Source organism: Macaca mulatta, chromosome 14, assembly GCF_049350105.2.
Source record: "Macaca mulatta isolate MMU2019108-1 chromosome 14, T2T-MMU8v2.0, whole genome shotgun sequence".
NCBI lineage: Eukaryota > Metazoa > Chordata > Mammalia > Primates > Cercopithecidae > Macaca > Macaca mulatta.
In genome coordinates, this window is record NC_133419.1 from 123,491,905 (window position 1) to 123,514,882 (window position 22,978).

At 41.4% G+C, this 22,978-nt stretch overlaps 1 protein-coding gene across 5 annotated transcripts in view; it reads left to right on the forward strand.

Annotated features, from left to right (window-relative positions):
* The first annotated feature begins 1,914 nt into the window (after nucleotides 1-1,914).
* The window catches only part of JHY (junctional cadherin complex regulator), a 70,747-nt gene continuing 49,683 nt past the window's right edge, over nucleotides 1,915-22,978 (forward strand). Inside the window, exons 1-4 of one of the 5 annotated variants that reach the window (XM_077964542.1) lie at nucleotides 1,915-2,013; nucleotides 4,037-4,120; nucleotides 4,799-5,226; nucleotides 22,424-22,943. In XM_077964542.1, coding sequence (XP_077820668.1) covers nucleotides 4,889-5,226; nucleotides 22,424-22,943 — 858 coding nt within the window. In that variant the 5' untranslated portion in view covers nucleotides 1,915-2,013; nucleotides 4,037-4,120; nucleotides 4,799-4,888. Of the gene's footprint in view, nucleotides 2,351-4,036; nucleotides 4,121-4,798; nucleotides 5,227-22,423; nucleotides 22,944-22,978 lie in introns of all 5 variants that reach the window. The other 4 variants (XM_077964545.1, XM_077964543.1, XM_077964546.1 and 1 more) reach the window with 4 other exon arrangements.

Here is a 22,978-nt window from a genome sequence, read left to right on the forward strand (position 1 = left end):
TGTGAAAGCTGGGTAGTAAGAACATTTTCCAATTTCCTATGTTTCCTATCATTAATGAGGCAACTGGTATTGAAGCATTCTTTTTTTATTTTTATTTTTATTTTGAAACGGAGTCTCACTTTGTCACCTAGGCTGGAGTGCAGTGGCACATCCCAGCTCACTGCAACCTCTGCCTCCCCAGTTCAAGCAATTCTTCTGCCTCAGCCTCCCATATAGCTGGGACTACAGGCGCATGCCGCCATGCCCAGCTAATTTTTGTACTTTTAGTAGAGACAGGGTTTCGCCATGTTGACCAGGCTGGTCTCAAACTCCCGACCTCAGGTGATCCACCCGCCTCGGCCTCCCAAAGTGCTGGGATTACAGGCATGAGCCACTGTGCCCGGTCGAAGCATTCTTTTTTTTTGAGACACGGTCTCCCTCTCACCCAGGCTGGAGTGCAATGGCACGATATTGGCTGACTTGACCCTCAACCTCCCGGGCTCAGGTGATCCTCCCACCTCAGCCTTCCAAGTAGCTGAGACTACAGGCGCACGCCACCACGCCCAACTAATTTTTAACATTTTTTGTAGAGACAGGGTTTTGCCATGTTCCCCAGGCTGGTCTTGAACTCTTGGGCTCAAGCAATCCTCTGACTTGGTTTCCCAAAATGCTGGGATTACAGGGTGAGCCACCGCACCTGGCCTCAAACCAATCTTTGAAGATAGTTATTCAAATCTACTTGTTGTTTTAATGTGAAGATAATTCCTAACGCTTCCTTTCTTTATGTTTTTTTGAAACCTTTTTTGATAGTGAAATATTCTACCCATACATAAATGTACAGCTTAAGGAATTTTTACAAGATGAACATCTATATAGCCACCATTAAGGTCAGGAGATACAATCTCAAAAACATTCTTCTCCCTACCTGCCAGAACCGACCACAATCCTCCAAACTTCATGGAAATCACTAAGTGGGTAGTGATTCCCAAACAATTGCTTTTTTGCTTTTTTTCATAGTTTCCTCCACTAAGTATGGAGCCATAATCATTGTAGAGTGTAATTTAGACTGTCTTTAACTTATATACAAAAATCATACAGTATGTATTTTTTCTGGGTTTTTGTTGTTCAAAATTGTGTTTTTAGTATGCCTCCATATTGTTACACGTAGTTGTATTTCATTCATTTACACTGCTGTGTAGTAGGCCAGTATAGGGAATACCATAATCTAATTAACCATTCTATTGTTGATGGATAGTTCAGTTATTTCCAGTTTGCATGCACAGGAGCACTCACTTCTTAGGGAAAATACCTAAGTGTGAAATTGCTGGATCCCAAGGTATACATATCCTGGCTAATGTCAAACCATTTTCCAAAATGGTTGGTTGCATCGGTTCTCACGTCGGCCCGCAGGTGAGGCTTCTTTGCATGACATCCTCCCTAGCACCTGACGCTGCCAGACGTTTCAGCTTTGGACTTTTCCACTCAACTTATGGTGAGTGTGGTATTATCCGCTGTGGTTTTAATTGGCCATCTTCTGATTACTAATGAATTAAAGCACCATTTCGATAAACAGATATTTATTGGCCATTTAGATTTCTCGTGTGTTTGTGAAATACCTTTCCATGTACCCATTCTTTAATTGGGTTCCTTTTCTTCTTGATTTGTAGTAGTTCCTCGCGTATCCTAGTAGTTTTACTTGTGGCAAAGATCTCCTGCCCCGGGCGGCCTCTGCCCTCCGGCGCTGGAAGTTCGGCGGCGAGGCAGCCTCTCCCGGGGCGCTAGGGCTCCTCCAGCTCTGCCCCGATGTCGTTATTATGGCCGTTTGCAGCCTCCGTGCCAGGGCCAGGGGTGCGGTTCGGGACGCGGGATCCTAGGTCGGGTCCTGCTCCGCCCAAGTGGAGGCCGGCGTCTGTGTTGTCTGCGGTCTCCAGGGCAGCGCCGGGGCGGGCGGGGGCCCGGGCGGCGGCGGCGGCGGCGGCGGCGCGGGAGGATGCGGGGCCGCCCGCGTCTTGGCCGCGGACGAGCGCCGGGCAGGTGACGGGCGGTGGCCCCCCGGATCCGGGGTGGGCGGCGCGCCCGGGGAGGGAAACGGGAAGGGCTGACTGGGGATAGGGACTGCAGGAAACCACCCGAGTAAGCTGGGGAGGAGCCGGCGCCGGAGCCTTCGGGACGGAGTGGGGAGCGACAAGGGGGCGAGGCCGCACCAAGGGGCTGGGGGGCTGTGATCCGAGGCTTCGGCGCCCGGGCACCCAGAGCAGCCCTGTTCCCGGTCAATTAGGACCGGTCCGGGGCACCAGGCCCGCCGACTCGTCACTTCCTGGACCTCCAAACGCCCCTTGTGACGGGTCTTGTTCCTCAGGAACAAGCAAAGGTAAAAAACAAACCGAACGCCTCTACTGGGCAGCTTCCGGCCTGTTTCAAACCAGGGTTCGTTCCTTTTTCTTTACGATTCATCTTGGTGAGCCCAAGCAGGGTTCCTTTTCCCCTCCAGGAGGAAGTTCGTTTGTCCCATCCTAGTGGACTAGACCCACTGCAGGGATCCCTGGGGAGCTGGCCGCCTCTTAGTCCCTAGGTGCCATGGGATCTATCCCTGTCTTGTTTATTCAGGAGACTGGTCACTTCTCTTGGTAAGAAATTTCAGCGGCACAACCTTTTTTTTTTTCCACTGGACGGAAGGAGGGAGCCACATTCATTAAATTTAAGCGCCCACTTTCTAACTTATTCAAGCTGTCAGCTGTTCCTTCTTCAACCCCATGTTTTCGTAAGATCAGGCCTCCACAGAAAACCCAGCTTTTGTGGCATTCGGCTTTGCTCTTTGCATACTTTAGCAAACTTCAGGAATCCGCTAACATCAACAAAATTATCTTCTGTGGTTACTGTTTTATTATTTATTCATTCCAAGAAAGCTTAGCCTGTTTCATTTAAGAAGCGAAGTTCAAGGGGCTGAATTATTTTAAGAGTAATTCTAAGTTGCACTATAACGCCTAAGCTTGCCCGTCAGGATCTCGAATTCAGTGACCTTAGCTCTTCCAGTAAAACTGATGTGAAACTCTTTTAGTTAAAATGTGTTAGTATTTGATAGATTTGCTGCTTTCTTGGCACATCCTAAAAAAGCAACAATTAAAATAATAAGGCAGAATGCAGTGTGTGTTTTAAAAATAAGAGACAAAATAATACAACAAACCAATCTGTAAAATGAGAGAATACTATGTTAGTCTACCAACAGCACAGACTTCAAATTCAACAGAAAACTCACTGCATGTGTATTTCCATATGAACGTTCCCTTTTGCCTGTTGTTTGTTAAGGTGCTTTCCTCCGAGGATTTGATGATGTTCCTTGGAAACATTAGCAACAAGGTCAACATTATAAGCAGTCCTAGGAATAGTAATTAGGTTGTGTCATTTAATTAAAGTTAGGATTTGCCAAAAGAACAAGAGCAAGCCATTAAGACAAATTTTACACTAATTTCTACTGGTAAAGGTTTCTGTTACCTGACTCACAGGAAAAAAAAAAAATGAGTATAAAGGCAGTGAGATAGAAAATAGACCAAAATAGAAATGCTAGGTAGAGATGAAAGGAAGCACAATCCAAAAACATCATGTCCGTTCGGTCCTATATGAACTCAAAGCACCCTTTCCATGGGTCTTTATAATGTCCCTTAGAGACAGCGAAGATTCACTTGAATCATACTCATAAGTGAGTTGGAAGGGACTCCAGCTAACTCCTAGCTGTAATTCAGGCCAATCTCCCACCCACTCAACTTTCCCCAGGATAGCATCCCATTCCGTAATGTAGACCTCCAGGCTCCACTTTGAATCGCTCAGTGGCAGAATTCACAAGGCCACTAAATCTTTTGTTGAATAGTTTTATTTATTTTTTTCTGATAGGGTCTCCCTCTGTTACCCAGGCTGGAGTGCAGTGGTACAGTCTTGGCTCGCTGCAGCCTCTGCCTGCCTGGCTCAAGTGACCCTTCTACCGCACTCTCCTGAGTAGTTGTGACTACAGGCCCATCCCACCATGCCCACTAATTTTTTTTTTTTTTTTTTTTTTTTGTAGAGACGGGGCTTTACCATGTTGCCCAAGCTGGTCTTGAACTCCTGGACTTAAGTGATCTGCCCATCTCAGCCTCCCAAAGTGCTGGTATTACAGGCATGATTGTTGAACAATTTTAATCGTTATTATGGGTTTTAAAAAAATACTGGATGAGGTTGATCTCCATTTATGTCCACCTAAATTATATGTTCCTATCTAGTCACAACCTGGAAAGTCTTTTCCAAATAATGTTGCCAGCCCAGATAGGTCTAGGAACAAAACAGCTTCCCCATTTACAGTTCCAACTATGGAAAACCACACTCTTTTTCTTACTTTACTTTCCAAAAGATAGCCCCTGAACCTGGTTTACTCTATCCATGAATAACTATGGGCCATATTTATATTGTTGCCCTGGGCATTTGAAATAAGGCTATCCAAGTACTGTCCATAATTAACCATTTGTCTTAGTCAAGGTTTGTCTGGAACAAGCCTTTTCTAACTTTATTGGAAGTTAGAAATAGAATCCACTTCCCAAGCAGCCATTTATTTCATCAATAAAACTGCATTCGATTACCCAGGCTGCTTATGAGCGCCACATCAGATGTGTTTCTGTAGAGAGAAAAACAATTGTTTTTCTAATAGACCTTTCTTATACACACAAAAGGGTGCATACAAAAGCCTGCAGATAATAGAACAAGGTTTTCTTACTCATTTAAATATTTGTTTAACATTGACATTATTGAGATTTCAGTAGTCGCAGAGTAACATACATAAAATTTTTTTCAGGTAACGCCTTTGTGAACCACAACTTTAAATATCAGCCAGCTGCTCCTATCAACAAGAGTATCCCCCTGTTAATTTTTTGCATTTTTCAAGATGAGTAAAAGTAAACTAATTCCCAAGCTCTCTATTCAGTCTCCTGTCCGTCATACCAACTTAAATGTCCAGCCCACACACCCACCTTTGAAGAAAGAAGACTTACATCGGATTTCAAAAGACTCCTTGGAATCTGATTCAGAAAGCCTCACTCAAGAGATGATGTCCCATTCTGAGTTTGATGATCGAATCCAGGATGATATGGAGCGCGACAGCTTAGACGAGGAAAGCCCTCGACGGGGAAGCCTGCACGAGACAGGAGAGGAAGCAAGTGGAAAAGCAGCTCGGATGGCTCGCGAGCAAAACCACCATACCTGGGACCAGGGCGCCAATAACAGGTGAGGAATTGGCTTGTGTAAGATAATAATGGGCTGTAAAATATACAGTTAAATAATTACTGGTGTCATTCCAAATGAGAGTAAGGGCAAGCTGCCCTAATGAGCGCCATGTGTGTGAGACGGGTCTCCAAGCAGCCAAGGAGAGCTGGGCACCATCTTTTTTCCATATTCAGATATTTTTAAATTAAAAAGTGCAGTGGGTATTAATCAGGGGATTTGCATTTCTCATACCATTTATTTCCTGTCCATATTCCAAGTGTCTCCAGACTAGGACCTCACCTGGGAGAAATTCCCGAAAGCCTGGTATAGAAAAGGATGTGGAGTCAGGTGGACTCGATTTGGTCCAGGCATTACTGTTTAGTGTATAATCTGGAATAAATCACTTAACTCTTTTTTTATTTTTTAAAAAATTTTATATAGTATTAAATATTTATAATAGAGATGGGATCTCACTATGTTGGCCAGATTGGTCTTGAACTCCTAGCCTCAAGCAGTCCTTCTACTTCAGCCTCCCAAAGTGCTAGGATTACAGGCATGAGCTACCATGCCTGACCCACTTAATTCTTTTTTGGCTCACTTTTTCTCATCTGTCAAACAACCTGACTTGCCTATCTCACAGGATTGCTATGAATGTCAATAAAGTACAAATAATTGGGGATCGAATCTTACTTGGCCCATTCAGAGCTAGTAGAGGTCTACCTCCCAGGGCTTGTATGATCATATAAAGATTTAATCTAATAACCAGAATTTAAGGGATTTAACCTTGTGCTATGAGCTACCAAAAAAAGTAAGGGGATGTAAAATAATGTGGTGATACCACTCTGTTACAACTGAGGCACTGAGGATATGATAGAGTACAGAAGAAGGTAAAAGCTATTGATTAGGAGGTTTTAGTGTGGTGGTGAAGTGCATGGTGTCTGAGGCAGACCATTTGGGTTCAAATAGTGGCTCTGCCACTTACTAGCTGTATAACCTTGGCCAAGTCCAATTAATGTTTCTGTGCCTCAGTTTCTTCATCAGTAAAAATGGGATAATAATAATAGTTAACCAGTTATCATAAGGCTAAAATAAATATATCTAAATTGTTTAGAATAGTGACTGGCTCCTTATAAATTATATTGTGTTAGTTTTTGTTTGCGTGTGTGTGTGGTACGGGAGGAGTCTCGCTCTGTCATCAGGCTGGAGTGCAGTGGTGTGATCTCAGCTCACTGCAACCTCCGCCCCCCGGATTCAAGCGATTCTCCTGCCTCAGCCTCCTGAGTAGCTTGGACTACAGGCTTGTGCCACCACACCCAGCTAATTTTTGTATTTTTAGTAGAGATGGGGTTTTACCATGTTGGCCAGGATGGTTTCTATCTCTTGACCTTGTGATCCACCTGCCTCGGCCTCCCAAAGTGCTGGGATTACAGGCGTGAGCCACTGTGCCCGGCCGATTTTTTTTTTTTTAATTCAGGCTGAAATATATTAAGGAAAATTTATTGGAAGGCCTGGAACTTGGGCAGGGTCTTGAAAACAAGCTAAGATCTGGATAATAGAACAGAATGGGAGTGACATGTTTGCGGCACTTTCGGGAGCCCAGCTGGCTTGCGGAGGATTTGAGTGTAGGGAAAATGGACTGAGTAGGAGTCTGATTATAAGGGAGTCTTAAAAATGTGCTCATAGTATTGGAAGATACATTTTCAGGTCATGAAGTGTAACCATCCTACCACAGATGAGGATATTGAGTCTTACAGAACTCACATGACTTGTCCTCAGGATAGAGTCACTGCAAGGGCTCGTGTGGGAACCAGAAGTAGAGCCCAGTCCTGAGTCTTTTCTTTCTTTCTTATCTTTCTTTTTCTTCTTTCCTTTCATCTTCCCCTCCCTTTTTTTCACTGGGGATATTTAGTTGAATCAATCTCATAAGTGTCTTAGTGATATGTCACAGCAAAAGTGATAAGAGCTGTCACCAAGGTGCTAGAGGCGGAAGAGGCATCCGGACAGCTTCAGAGAGACAGACACCCTTGATTGGACTGGGCTGGGAAAGCCAGGCAGAGAGAATACAGGTTCTTGGGGAGGGCAGTGAGATGCAGCAGTGTTTAAGGACGATTATTATGCAAGCTGGTGCATTTTGAATTAGAGACTAAACACACAATGGACAGAGAGACTGTTGGATGGATATGACAACAATAACAATGACATCACTTTTTAAGAGCCTATCTTAGTTTCACTCAATTCTCCATCACAATCCTGTAGGGAAGGCGTTGCTTTTCCTATTTTACAGATAATGAAAATGAGGCTAACAGAGATGAAGAAACTTGTCTAAGGTTATTGTGCTTGGAGGATGTCCTTGTTTTGTTACTGATGCTGTTTTTTTTTTTAAATCATGCAAAAATTCTAACCTATAAAAAAGTACAGAGAAAAATACAGTAGAACCCTTACTGCCATATATGTTTCAGACATATTTTTAAAATTCATACCATATTACAGATAAAGTTTCCATGTACCCCTTCTCAAACTCATTCCCCTTTCTTCCCCCTCAGAGGTAATCAATACATACTCTTACATGAGTGTGCATCCTTCTCACCAATCTTCCATTCATTTATTTCTTGGGTAATCTATAATTAGTAGATAAATATGTATCTATATATGGATGTATGATGCCCATTTTGCTCAGTCAATATTATGTTTTTGGGATTTTACAATCATTCTTTTGAACTAAGACATGGTCTTGGTTGAATATTGACGAATATTTAGTTTTTTTCCAGTTTTCGTTATTTCAGACAATGCTCTGTGCCCGTCATCGTATGCCTCCTTGGGTATGCATGCAAGAGTTTCCTTAGGGTCTAAGTCCCCAGGAGTGGAACTGTGGTTCATGGGCAGATGGACATCTTCAACTTTACCCACAAGTGCCCACAAGTTACCAGTCCTCAGAATTACTGTCTTTTAACTTCTGCCATTCTGATGGGTTATAAAATCCTGTCCTATTATAGATTTAAATTACTTTTCTCTGATAACTTGTGAGCCTGAGAATCTTTTTACATGGTTTTAACCAAATGAGATCGATTTAGACATCCTCTTTGGCAACTGGTTATTTTCATTTAACAAAATACCCATGTGTATTTTGGGTCTCTTTCTGTAGAGTTGGTCTTCCGTATCCATGGCCTTCGCATCTGTGGATCCAACCAACCACAGATCAAAAATACTTGGGGAATAAATGGATGGTTGAATCTGTACTAAACATGTACAGAGACTTTTTTTCTTGGCTTTATTCCAGAACAATATAGTATAACAACTATTTACATAGTATTTACATTGTGTTAGGTATTATAAATAATCTAGAGATAATTTAAAATATATAGGAGGATGTGCATAGGCTATATACAAATATTACTCCAATTTATAAAAGGGACTTGCCCATCTCTGGATTTTGGTATCGACAGGGAGTCCTGGAACCACTCCCTCACAGATAGCTGAGCAATGATTATATTTATATGTTCATAGTACATATGGACATGGTACATAGTATTCTAGTATCTGGAGGTGCCATGATATATTTATTCAGTCACCCAAGGGTGGACTTTGGGATGTTCCCAGTTTGTTTGTTTGTTTGTTTGTTTGTTTTGGAGACAGTCCTGCTCTGTCGCCCAGGCTAGGATGAAGTGGCACGATCTTGTCTCACTGCAACCTGCACCTTCCGGGTTCAAACGATTCTCATGCCTCAGCCTCCCGAGTAGCGTGCGCCACAATGCCCGGCTAATTTTTTCCACTTTTAGTAGAGAATGGGTCTTACCACTTTGCCCAGGCTGGCCTCGAACTCCTGAGCTCAGGCAATCCGTGCACTTCAGCCTCCCAAAGTGCTAGGATTACAGGTGTGAGCCACCCCTCCCGGCCCCAGTTTGTTTTTTTGTTTTTTTGTTTTTCAGACAAAACTTTAACTGAAATTTTATGTATATAAATGAAATAATTGATAGGGTTGGGTGACAGATTAGATACGAGGATTGAAGGAACAAGAGAAGCCAAAGATTAAGGGTTCCTCTAACAACAGCTAGCATTTATAGAATGCATATCATGAGCCCATTTGTGCTAAACACTTTACATGTATTATCTCATTTAATCTTTATTGCAGCCGTGGTAGATGCTATCATGATCCCATTTTGAAGGTTGCAAATGAGGCTTTAAAAGTTTATATTATACCCATTTGTTGCATCTAGTGAGTGGTGGAGCAGAAAACTCAGGCAGTCTGACTCCACGGCTCCAAACCCTGTTTTTATCCTGGCTCTAAGAGATTTATAGTCTCCTAGGTAATAAATGGGAGTCGTTTTAGTTATAGAAATGGGGCCACTGGAAAGGAAAAATCTTTTGCAATGGATAGGTATTTTTGTCTGTGTTTTTAAGATGAAGAAACCAAGGTAAGGATCCATTAAGTGACCTCATTTCCCCAGTTGTTGGGTTTTTCTTCCTTTTGTCCAGTGCTCGGGGACCTGACTTTAACCCTTGTTCTTACAAAAGTACAGTTTAAATACCATCTAATATAGTTCAAAGTAAGAATAATGCTTATAAAAATCAAAATTATGGTTAGATTCTTGGTTCTGATTCGGAGATCATCAAATAACGCTGTTTTCCTCAGATTGATTTGCCTTGGACTTTTTAAATGATGAACTATAAACCCTCGGGTTAGAATAGGTTATAGCCCTAGTCATTGTTTGGCTATATAGTGCTTCGTACACTGAACATTATAGGATAACCAGTTTTCCAGTAAAAAGGAAAACAGAACGGAAGCAATTAGACAAATAATGCCTCGAAAATATTATTCAGGTGAGCGTTTCATTATTGGTCCCTTTGCCTGCCTCATGTTAGTCTTCGAAGCCTCTCCTAGGCATACTCTTGCTTGGATCTGAGTAGTTTATGAGCCATGAAAGAGACAAGGAAATTGATCTCAGACTCTCAATATGAAATTCAAGTAGGCTTTTATTTCTATAAAGTAGATGGCATTCTGGGAATTGTAGTTCCAAAAAAAAAAAAAAACCACACACAGTCAAAGCTTGCCTTAAAACCAAGGAAAATTTCTTTCTTCTTGCTTTTATAATCAATAATTTTAAAAGCTGCCTGACAAATCACTTGAGTCCTACACTTGTGTTTTGATGTTACTAGAACCTCCTCAAAGCAATTATTCCCTTGTATCTGACCAAAGTCAAGCCATAGTTCAATGTATATGGATGAGAGAAAACCTTTTACTTAATGGAATTTGGAGCAGCATTGACTGTAGCGAATAAATGAAGAGTGGAGAGGGGATCTTCACGTGATAATCCTTAAACCCCACTCCAGAACTGGCCTTATGACACTCAGCACTCACGAAGAAAGAGATCTGTGTAATTCCTAGAGCATTAGAAACAACCTCTTCAGTCCTGGGGACTTCTGAAACCTTGTATATTAAAAAAAAAAAAAAAAAAAAAAAAATCAGAGAGCAGCCATACAGTACTTTATGTGTGTGTTTAATAAGGGTTTGTTAACAGGAATATTTATATAATTAGCTACCATTTGTAAAACTCTTTGCTTTATCTCATTTATCCTTACAAGAGCCTCTTGGATAGGCATTATTATCCCCATTTTGCAGATAAGGAACTGAGGATCTGAGAGCTGCATAGGTATATGTAGTTACTAGATAGTAGAACCGGAAATTAAATTGACCTCTCTCCAAACGCCAAAGTCTGAGCCACTAATTACACGTATCTAGATAGGTAATCAAGGATTGAGCTGATAAAGGATTCTATTTCACTATCTAGTAAAAATTAAAACTATGACAATTTCAATACAGATTAAACTGAGGCCAGAGTAAATATGCATGTAAAATGATAAGCTTTAGGAAAGTAATAAACATTTTTAGAGGATATTGTGTCCTTAGAGTAGATAGACATTAATTATATTTTCCTTTGGGCTGGGAGTTCATGGTAGCCATATTCTTCCGCACTTGTCCTGGGAAACAAATGTTTTCATGCAGTGAGGTCTGCAGTGCTTTCCTCTCTGATCACCTCAGACCATAACCTCCACAAAAGGGCCCATATTCTGTCTAAGAAACCACCTTGTATTAGAAATTAATAGGAGGGAGATAGGCACATGAGGAATTACTAAACTGAGTATTCAGAATTGTCTGAAAGTGAAAAAAAGGGGCTCCTAATAATCTGCAATTTTTTTTTTTTTTTTGAAATGGAGTCTTGCACTGTCGCCCAGGCTGAAGTGCAGTGGGACGATCTTGGCTCACTGCAACCTCCACCTCCCGGGTTCAAGCAATTCTCCTGCCTCAGCCTCCCGAGTAACTGGGACTACAGGCACATGCCACCATACCTGGCTAATTTTTTGTATTTTTAGTAGAGACAGGATTTCACCGTGTTAGCCGGGATGGTCTTGATCTCCTGACCTCGTGAACTGCCCACCTCGGCCACCCAAAGTGCTGGGATTACAGGCGTGAGCCACCGCGCCCGGACAATAATCTGCATTTTTATTGTTGTATATAATTGTTAATCTCAGCTGCTTTCATGTGTGTTGTTTCTGATTAATAATACGAAAGCCAGGTGAAGTATTGAATGATGACTTCTAGGACTTGAAGAGTGGCACTGGATAACCAAAAGATACCACAGGTAGAGAAAGACTTAGGGAAGACCAAAACTCAGGATTTTCATTTCCCCCAAATTTCTCAGGCTGTTTTGTAGAATGCATCGGGAATATTTAGGCTGAGACTAGACTACCGCCTCTCCATAGGTGGTGTAGAGATGTTTTTCGTACTGGGTAGGAGATTAAAGAAGCATCTGAAGTTAGGTCTAATATGCTAGGACTATTGAGAACATTCTAGGAGCTTTCAGGAGTCAACTTTCATTCCCATTGATTTCTAGCAACATTCATCCACATTATTTTCTGTTGCCTTTTATTAGATTTTCAATTTCAGGCCATTGTTTTGTCATCCTCTTCCAATACATTACACTACCTGCCATGTTCTAGAAGTTTCCATGCAGTACTCTGGGAGTCGCTACTAGCACTTATTTGTTTCTGATCACATGGGAATAGTTATATCAGAGGAGTGACTTTTTGTTGCAGGTATTAGTCATTTCTGTTTTCTGTTCATTCATTTACTCACAAACTATGCTTTAGTTAAACCCCGACACGCTCCTCAGAGCAGGCACGGTGCCATCGTAACAGATGAGCAGTCATAGAGGGAAGTAAAGGGTGTGCATGGGCATGAATTGTGGCTATTAAAGGCTGAGTCCCCGCCAGAAATGCTAACGCCATAGTGACTCCTGAGGCTTGTTGCCCCCGGAGACAACCACTAGTTCCTTTCTAGGTTATTTCAAAACTAGGATGCATTATTGTGTTAAAATAAGTACATACATGAGTTCAAAACCTCACAGAGTGTGATTTATTCAAATTTAAATGACATACAAAGCTGTGAGTTTATCAAGAGGATCAAGAAGATTGTAACAAAATTCCTAAAGGGATGCTTTAATTCATGACCTTTGCCTTTTCATTTATTTCTACTCCCTGACAAGTTTGAAAATATAGAAAACTTTAATGTAATTTTTTAATATATGGAATTAAAAATAAATGATTTTCCCAACACTTCCATATATTGCTAGGTTTTGCCGGATAGACCCAATCCAACTAATAAAGTAATGGATTATTAGAATTGTTAGGGCTCAGAAAGGTCAGCCCATTCCCTTTATTTATTGTACAGAGGAGGAACCCAAGACCTAGAGTGGTGGAAAGACTTGCCCAAGCTCACATGACTGGTTAGTGGCAACACTTGGACTAGAACCCAGGTGTCAAGACCACTCCATTGCCTTCTTATGATATCACAGCTGCCTTGCAATTTTAATGCTGCTAAATCTGGCATTTAAAATATAAGAAACTTGGCCGGGCATGGTGGCTTACGTTTATAATCCCAGCACTTTGGGAGGCTGAGGCGGGCGGATCATTTGAGGTCAGAAGTTCGAGACCAGCCTGGCCAATATAGTGAAACCCCGTCTCTACTAAAAATGAAAATTAGCCGGGCCTGTAATCCCAGCTATTTAGGAGGCTTAGGCACAGGAATCGCTTGAACCCAGGAGGCGGAAGTTGCAGTAAGCTAAGATGGCGCCATTGCACTCCGGGATGGAGCAAGACTCCATCTCAAAAAGCAACCAAAAAGCAAAACAAAACAGAAAACATAAAAAGAAGAAGAAGAAACTCTACCTAAAGAAAGTGTAAGAACCTGCACATTTTATAAATCTAGGTCTCTGTCTCTTAGCTATTATTTTGGAGAATGAAAAAAAACACTCGAGCCTTCCTTAGAAAATGTCTGGCATGAGCACTGTAAACTCTCATTGAATGAGAGGAATTATGTTTCTGAATACTGTGTCATACAGCATTTCCCTTGTGAAGATGCAGCCTTGGTTTCACATGACATAATCTTAATAGAAGTGAGGTACTAGAATTTTACATTGCAATTACAAACATGTCTTCTTTAGATAATTTTCATTTAACTCACAGATTGTTCTTGAATCAAGACTGGTACCATTAAGAACCCAGGAGAAATATCTGGTGTTTTGCAGTCACAAATCTGTTATCAAAGAAAAAAAAGCACTTCAGTTGGAATTATCCAAATTGTGTATTTTTATAAATAAAATTCACTAAATAACAATCCAGCCCCTTTAGTGTGTTTCTATAGACAGTCTTTGACCTTCATTTCATTAAATCATCCTTTTTTCTATTCAAACGCTTAAATTCTTAGCAAAATAAATGCCTGCATTAAATAAAATTTTCTGGATTGCAAATAACCTTCACAAAGCATTTCAGTATATTTGTGGAACCGTTTTATTTCATATTTACAAAAGTGAATTTTTAATCTTTCGGATTTATTTCATTTTATTTACTTAAAAGCTGTTGATAAGAAGATTAAGGCGAGCATAGAATTCAGAAATCCTTGGAAGCAATGATCAGTTTTATAGTTCTTTAAAGAAGCATTAAAAACTTTACACTTAAACAAAAATTGAATTTGCTGTTCATATGCATAAAAGATTTAATGGCATATAAATTGGGAATAATTATTCTGTTTAAAAGGATTAAATTAAACCTAAATCAATAATAACATGTGCAGTTTCAATTTAACTGCCTACTTAAAATGAAGTGACAAATAAATAACAGCTAAATGATTAATAGCAATGCTTTTATTCACCTCCTCAACAGGCAAAATGGCCAGTTATTGAATATTTTATTGTGAGTGCAAGGGATGTTAATTGTACTAGAAACATGCTCTAATTTTAGTAATTTTTTGATTGAATACAATGTTGAATATGAAGCTCTTCATTAAATGGAGATTTTATTTTATTTTGTTTGAAGTTATCACAGTAAGCACTCAAATATGGTCCATTAAAGCCAGCAAATATCATGGCATATGCATGTGAAACCGTCCCCCACTCCCTTCCTCGCTGCCTCCATTTCTAACCTAGGCATCTAAAGAGCAGACCCCGCATCTGCTGTCTGAACAGTAACAAAAGAGTTGTGTACTCATTTTCTGTGTAACCTTTCTATCAAATGGGGAGGAAAAGAGGTGCATGTTTTGTGTGCAGATGATTACTGATGAAAGGGCACTTCACACTCATTTTGTCCCAGTGTGTTGACCTGGACCACAAACACAATGGAGCTTCCAAGCACACAAGCCCAGTACAATGGGGTTCTTCAGTATCATGTTCTATTTTGACCATTAGATTTGTTTCTGTGAAGTATTACAGCTTTCCAGGCTCATGATTTTGCAAAACATAACCTCCTATTTGTCTCCACATATGGTTTCCATCCAGAAAGGGGAGAAAGGGGATGTTTTAAGATAGTCTTTTCAGGTGTAAATGGTGCAACATAATTAAAACTCTTATAAGAGCCACATCTTCAGGCTCTACCCTTATATATACACATTCTTAGAGTTTCTCTGATTCAAAAACATTTTTCTCAGCCAGAGCAACTCATTTCCTCTAGTGTGTTTCTAAATCCTTTGTACTTTCTAGGTTCCACTTAAAACATCAGTCTTTTCTTTAATGGGTGATATTGCTTCTACAGCCATTTAAGAATGGAAATTTGGCTTGAACCCAAGCGACTGACGTTGCAGTGAGCCGAGATCGCACCACTGCACTCCAACCTGGGCAACAGAGTGAGACTCTGTCTCAAAAAAAAGGAAATTTGCTGAGGCTAGAAATTACAGCTTTTTCAGAAGGTCTAAAATAATTTAATTCTCTGAGTTTTACCTTATTCATCATCTTTCAGCAATTGTTCAAATGTTTCATCATGTGAAAGTACTGACGTTTCTTAATCCCATTCCCTAAACTGTGGTTTGGCCATTCTCCACTGTGCCTAAGTCGTGATTAAACATCTTTAAAACTGGAGTTTTAAAGAGAAAAATCCCTTGAGATCCATCACCAGAAGCATAATACACAGCAACGGTGTTATGTCACAGGGACTGAATGTGATGCACAGCAAGCAAGGCTAGTGCTGGAGCTGTCTGACACGTGCTTCTACAGCCAGTCCTCATGGAATCCTTACTGTGTGCCAGGGACACAGTTCCATGCATTTAGATTTCTATTTTTTTATTTTTTATTTATTTTTATTTTTTTTTTAGACAGAGTCTCACTCTGTCGCCTAGGCTGGAGTGCAATGGCACAGTCTTGGCACACTGCACCCTCTGCCTCCCGGGTTCAAGTGATTCTTCTGCCTCAGCCTCCTGAGTAGCTGGGATTACAGAAACGTGCCACCATGCCCGGCTAATTTTTGTATTTTTAGTGGAGATGGGGTTTCACCATGTTGATCAGGCTGATCTCAAACTCCTGACCTCGTGATCCACCCACCTTGACCTCTCAAAGTGCTGGGATTACAGGCGTGAGCCACCATGCCTGGCTGCATTTAGATGTATTAATTTGCATAATCCTCTCAATAACACTGTGAGGTAGGTACTATTATTTTTAAAAAATTTATTTATTTTTATTGAGACCGGGTGTCACTGTGTTGCCTAAGCTGGAGTGCAGTGGCACAGTCATGGCTCACTGAAGGTTCGACCTCCTGGGCTAAACCATCCTCCTGCCCCAGCCTCCCGAGTATCTGGGACTACAGGCACATGCCACAGTACCTGGCTAATTGGTTTTATTTTATTTTATTTTTGTAGAGACGGGGGTCTCTCTGTGTTGCTCAGGCTGGTCTCAAACTCTTGGCCTCAAGTGATCCCTTTGCCTGGACCTCTCAAAATTCTGGGACTACAGACATGAGCTACCACACCTGGCCAGTACTATTATCCCCATTTTATTGATAAGGAAACTGAGGCACAGAAGTTAAATAACTTGCCCACATTCACATAATCTTGTGGCACCAGGAAATGAATGCAGATAGTCTAGGACCCTTGTTCTTAGATGCTCTGCTGTACCATTTCTCAGAACCAAAATAATCCATATTATCATACAGAGAAACAAAGCACCACAATATTACATATGACGGAAGGAGGTCTATAGTCATGACTGTAGAAACTATGTCCTTATCAGCTGATGCTGGTTAAATACCATGACCAGTATGAGTGCACCAGTTTTCTTAGCATAACTGCAGAGATGAAAACCAGGAAATCTATTTCCTTAAACTGAAGACTACCTAATTTTTAAAAACAGTGGGCATTACTCAGTTGTTTATTTTTTTCATGAGTCTATCATAGGATCATAGAACAATGGAGTTGGAATGGACTTTGCAATATCATCTAGCAACTGAATGTGGAAATAAGAGGCTAACATACTTTTGTGATAAGTCACATCCTCCTGTTTTAAATACCCATAACGTCCTGTATTTCTTTACGCATCTAATTCATTAGTTGATGACTATATTACAGTTGGTGCATAAAACCTGTCCTCCTCATTGAAGAGTAAGATCCAGCAGCCTGCTTCTGTTTTCCTTGCTGCTGTACCTTCTGTGCCTAAGATTCTGCCTGTATGTAGGGAGGTGCTCCGTGCATATCTGTTGACTGGCTGATCCATTCGCTGATTCACATAAGGCAGACACCGCAACTCACTTTCTTCACTGTCACCTATGGGAATAGCAGCAGGATACAATGCAACATGATGTACAGGAGCCCGATCCAGAGCAGACTGCCAGGCTCTGTGACCTTGGGAGAGATACATAAGCCCTCTAAGCCTCAGTTTCCTCGTCTGTTAAATGGGGGTAATAATAGTACTTCCCTCAACATTGTTCCAAGGAAATAAACCTGAAGACTCACGACAAACATTCCCTAGATCATCAAACAGTAACATGTGCTCTCTTTCCACATCTCACTCCTGTGTGAGTAGCAGAACAGTGATCCCCAGTGTTGTCACCTGTGAAAGGTGGCCGGCCCTGCTCTAAACAGTACAAAGTAGAGGATTACCTGTTCTAGGCTTTCCAAAAAGGACTTCATAGCCTCTGTAGATAATCCCTTCCAGAAACTCCTCACTTTGGCTGTCCAAATGTTTTTACATCTTGCTAAAATCTTTGCTTTCTAATTAACTCTCTGGTTAATTTTGTTAAGCCCGAGGTGCTTCAGGAGTTTGCAACATCCCTCGAGATCTGACCTTTGCTTACCCTTGAGCTGTGCTCCTCGACCTGCCCTCCTCTCACCCTCCATTTTGTCCACACAGAATTTGTTCCATGAAAGCACCACATTGTCTCTGCCTCCACTCCTTTTTACATGCTGTTCCCTCAGCCTAGCATAGACTTCCTGCCCTTCTTAGCCTTAGCTCTGAGCTACGCTGGCACTTCCTCCAGAAGGCTTTCCCTGACCTCCCAAGATAGGACTGGATGTCCCTCTGTGTCCTGATGGCCCGGTGCTCCTCATGAGAGCGCACATCACTCCAAAGTGTCAATTGCTGTTTCCTGGTCTGTATCCCCCACTAGGCTGTGCGCCCACCGCTTCACCATCTACCACTATTCCTGTAGCTTCATAAGGGCTCAATAAATAAGTACCCGCTGAATCAATGAATGAGCAAATGAATTAAGAAAGTTAAATTCAGTTTTTTTCTTTCAGCACAGCATAAATATGGGAAAATAGCACCTTTCTTTACAAAAAAATCTGTATTTACTTGAAGATAATAATTGAGCTTTCTTCCCCACCTAAACAACCACAGTTGAAACTTATGTTTAATTCAGTACAATTCATATCCCTGCCCTATGATGCTTAAGGGTCAAGTGAAAGGCAGGGACAGGAAACACCGTGAGTTCCTAGGACAGTACATCACTTGGGAGAAACCTCCCCATCAAAGCCCCAGAGGCAGGTGACCCTGCAGGGCAGGGAGGGGTTGGGCGTCCCATCTTCTAACAAATGTGGACCATTCCCATTTTGCTGAAGGAGAAGAACATGTCTCCTCTCTTGTTGGAAAAGGAGGAGCCACTTATTTCAAGAAGTTCCTCATCACAATATGTGAACTAAAAAATTCAAAGTGACAATTCAGCAAGGCGTGACAGTTTTGGCTTTTTGCTCCAGTTTTTGCTTTACATCAAATCAAAGAAACCCAGGTCCACATTAAGAAAAGTAAATTAACATTAGGGGGGACCATTAGTTTGTTTACCCAGCATACAATTATGTCCTCTGTAAACGGGAATATCAAAAAAGCCTAGGTGATTTACATTTTCTTTTTGATTAGAGGGTTGCATCTACTGTATTCAAGGAAGGAAAATCTCTCCCATTTAGCTTTTTGAAGATCAAAGAGGCCATTAAATATGCCATATTACCAGCTTTTTTTTTTTTTTTTTTTTTTTTTTTTTTTGTTAAGACTGGGGGTGCTGTACAAATTGAGATTGTCGTGGGGAAAAGGGAGACTTTATTTTGGGTCACATGAACTGATTATAGGCTAGTTCGTTTTTCTCAGGCAGGACCGTCTGCTTAACCTTTTCTTCAGATAGGCCCCTCCTGCAGTGTCCAGTGCATTCTGACTATCGACTGAGCTACGTGTGCATAGCTGACAGCCAAGAGGCTATGAACCTTTCAGTGAGCCATGATCTGGTCTGATTTGAAGCCTCGGGGATCTTTCTGTAGTACATTAGATACACTCTACAAAGACAAAATGAAGTGAAAAGCAAAATCACTGAAAAGAAGAATGAACCTATATAGGTATTCAGTCAAGAATCCCGGAGGGAAAGCAAGGTTTTATCTTGACTGAATACCTATATAGCTTCATCCAAAGCAAATGTTGTCTAGGCAACAATTCACAGTTCTCTTTCTAAACAGCCAGATGTCTATACAGTCATGCATTGCCTGATGACAGGGGTATGGTCTGAGAAATTTGTGGTTAGGTGGTTTCAACATTGTGGGAATATCATAGAGTGTACTTATACAAACCTAGATAGTACAGCCTACTACACACAATTTGTACAATGTGTTACTGTACTAAACACTGTATGGAATTGTAATACAGTGGTAAGTATTTGTGCATCTAAACATAGAAAAGGTACAGTAAATATACAGCATAAAAGTTTTTAAATGGTACACCTATATAGGCACTCACCATGAATGGAGGTTGTAGGACTGTACGTTTCTCTAGGTGAGGCAGTGCGTGAGCAGGGAGCAAATTTCAAGGCCTAAGACATTACTGTAAGCTACTGTGGACTTCAGAAATACTGAACACTTCAACTCCTCTACATTTATTTTTAAAAGTATTTCTTCTCCGGCCGGGCGCAGTGGCTCAAGCCTGTAATCCCAGCACTTTGGGAGGCCGAGGCGGGTGGATCACGAGGTCAGGAGATCGAGACTATCCTGGCTAACACGGTGAAACCCCGTCTCTACTAAAAATACAAAAAACTAGCCGGGCGTGGTGGCGGGCGCCTGTAGTCCCAGCTACTTGAGAGGCTGAGGCGGGAGAATGGCGTGAACCCGGGAGGCGGAGTTTGCAGTGAGCCGAGATCACGCCACTGCACTCCAGCCTGGGAGACACAGCGAGACTCCGTCTCAAAAAAAAAAAAAAAAAAAAAAAAATATATTTCTTCATTAATAAATTGACCTTGGCTACTGTAACTTTTTTACTTTAGGCACTTTTAATTTTTTTTGACTTTTTCACTCTTTTGTAATAACACAGCTTAAAACACAAATACATTGTACAGCTGTATAAAACTTCTTTATATCCTTATCTGTAAGCTTTTTTCTATTTTTTTTTTTTTTTTTTACTTTTTAAACTTTTTTGTTAAAAACTGAGACACCAACACACATATTAGTCTAGGCCCACACAGGGTTAGGATCATCAATATCACTGTCTTGCCTGTCCATACCCTGTCTCACTGGAAAGTCTTCAGGGGCAGTAACACACATGGAGCTGTCATCTCCTAGGATAACAAGGCCTTCTTCTGGAATCCCTCCTGAAGGACCTGCCTGAGGCTGTTTCACAGTTAACTTTTTAAAAAATAAGTAGGAGTGCACTCTAAAATAATGATAAAAAATATAGTGTAGTGACTGGGCACAGTGACTCATGCCTGTAATCCCAAAACTTTGGGAGTCTGAGGCGGGTGGATCACAGGAGGCTAGGAGGTCAAGACCAGCCTGGCCAACATGGCAAAACCCTGTCTCTACTAAAAATTTAAAAAATACAAAAATTAGCCAGGCATGTTAACACATACTTGTAATCCCAGGTACTCTAGAGGCAGAGGCACGAGAATCACTTGAACCCGGGAGGCAGAGGTTGCAGCCAGCCAAGATCACACCACTGCACTCCAGCCTGAGCGATAGAGCAAGACTTGTCTCAAAAAAAAAAAAAATTATATATATATATATATTATAGTGTATTAGCCTGTTCTTGCATTGCTATAAAGAAATACCTGAGTGAGACTGGGTAATTTATTTTAAAAACAAAGTTTAACTGACTCACAGTTCCGCAGGCTCTACAGGAAGTATGATTCTGGCATCCGCTTGGCTTCTAAGGAAACCTCAGGAAACTTACAATCATGGCAAAGGCAAAGGGGGAGCAGGCCTCTTATAGCAGAGCAGGACCAAGAGAGAGGGTGGGAAGCTGCTATACACTCTTAACCAACCAGATCTCACCATAACTCACTCACTACTCAGTACCAAGGGTGGATGGGGCTAAGCCATTCATGAGAACTCTGTCCCCATGATCTAATCACCTCCCACCAGGCCCTACCTCCAACATTGGGGATTACAGTTTGACATGAGATTTGGGTGGAGTCACAGATCCAAACCATATCATATAGTAAATACAAAAGCCAGTAACATAGTTGTTGATTATCATTATCAAGGATTATGTGCTGTATATAATTGTATGTGCTACACTTTTATAGGACTGGCAGTGCAGTAGGTTTGTTTATATCAGCGGCACCACAAACATAATAAGCAACACATTGTACTATGATATTCCAAGGACTACAGCGTCGCTAGATGACAGGAATTTTCCAGCTCTATTACAGTATCGTAGGACCTCAGTCGTATATGTGGCTTGTCCTTGACCAGAACATTGTTAGTCAGTGTATGAATTGTATTACCAGCCAAAGCGTGAAACACAGTTTTATCTTCACCAGCTAAAATACTGAGTCATTATTCTTGTACATAAGTAATTGCATTCATTGAACCACAGTGATTATTGGTTTAACATTATAGACATTTGTTTTTCAGTTGTTTTCTGACACTTAAAAATTAATTATCCCCCATTTTTATTCCATATTTCAATGAACTTGGACAATTAAGGCCTTGCGCCCTTATGTGTAGTGTGTGGGTCTAATTGGGGCCTGGGATCTGTCTTTATGTTTATTAATTAATTTATTTATTTTAAGAGACAGGGTCTCACGCTGTCTCCCAGGCTGGAGTGCAGTGTCATGATTATAGCTCGCTGTAGCTTCTAACTCCTTAGCTCAAGCAATCCTCCCTCCTCAGCCTCCTGAGTAGCTGGGACTACAGGTATGACACCATACCCAGCTAATTTTTTTTAACAGTTTGTTGCAAAGATGGAGCCTCACTGTGTTGCCCAGGCTGGCTTTGAACTCCTTGCTTCAAACGATCCTCCTGCCTCGGCTTCCCAAAGTGTTGGGATTACAGGTATGAGCTTCTGCACCCTGTTGTGATTTGTGTTTAACATACAGATAATAAAAGGAAAACTATAGGAGAAAGACTGAGGTTGATTTCAAATAAAATGATCAACTGACTATAAGGAGTGAATTTATTTTAATTAAGGACTTGACATTTCTCTTCTGCCTTGGGCAGGCAACAACCAATAGAAGACAAATATTCAGACCTCCGCTATGACCCAAACTGGAAGAGTAAGAAGGAGGAAGGTCAGCTGCTGTCTGTGGAAGCGTTGCCGGAGTCCCCGGACAGCTCTTTAGAAAATCTGCCTTTGGCTCCCCTCTACCCTTCCCAGGAGACGTCAGTGGAACTCGCGGGGGGAAAAGGTGAGCAGAAAGAGAGTCCACAGAGTGCAGCTTCTTTACTTGGTAGTGAATTTTTAAGCCCAAACTATGAGCATGGTGGCCGTCGCAGCAAGCCGTTTTCAGAGCTGAGCGACAGTGACCTGGAGGAGAAGTCGAGCAGCCTTTCTCAGTACGGGAAGAGCTCAAGTTCACATAACGAGGTTTTCCTGCCGGGATCACGTGGCCCTCGGCGAAGGAAGTCCAAACAACATTTTGTGGAAAAAAACAAGCTCACTTTGGGATTACCCACCCCTAAAATGGACTCTTATCTTCAACTTCACAATAAAAAAAGAGGAGAATCTTATCCAGAACAGGTACGTAGTGGCTACTTTGAGATGTCTTCTGAAAC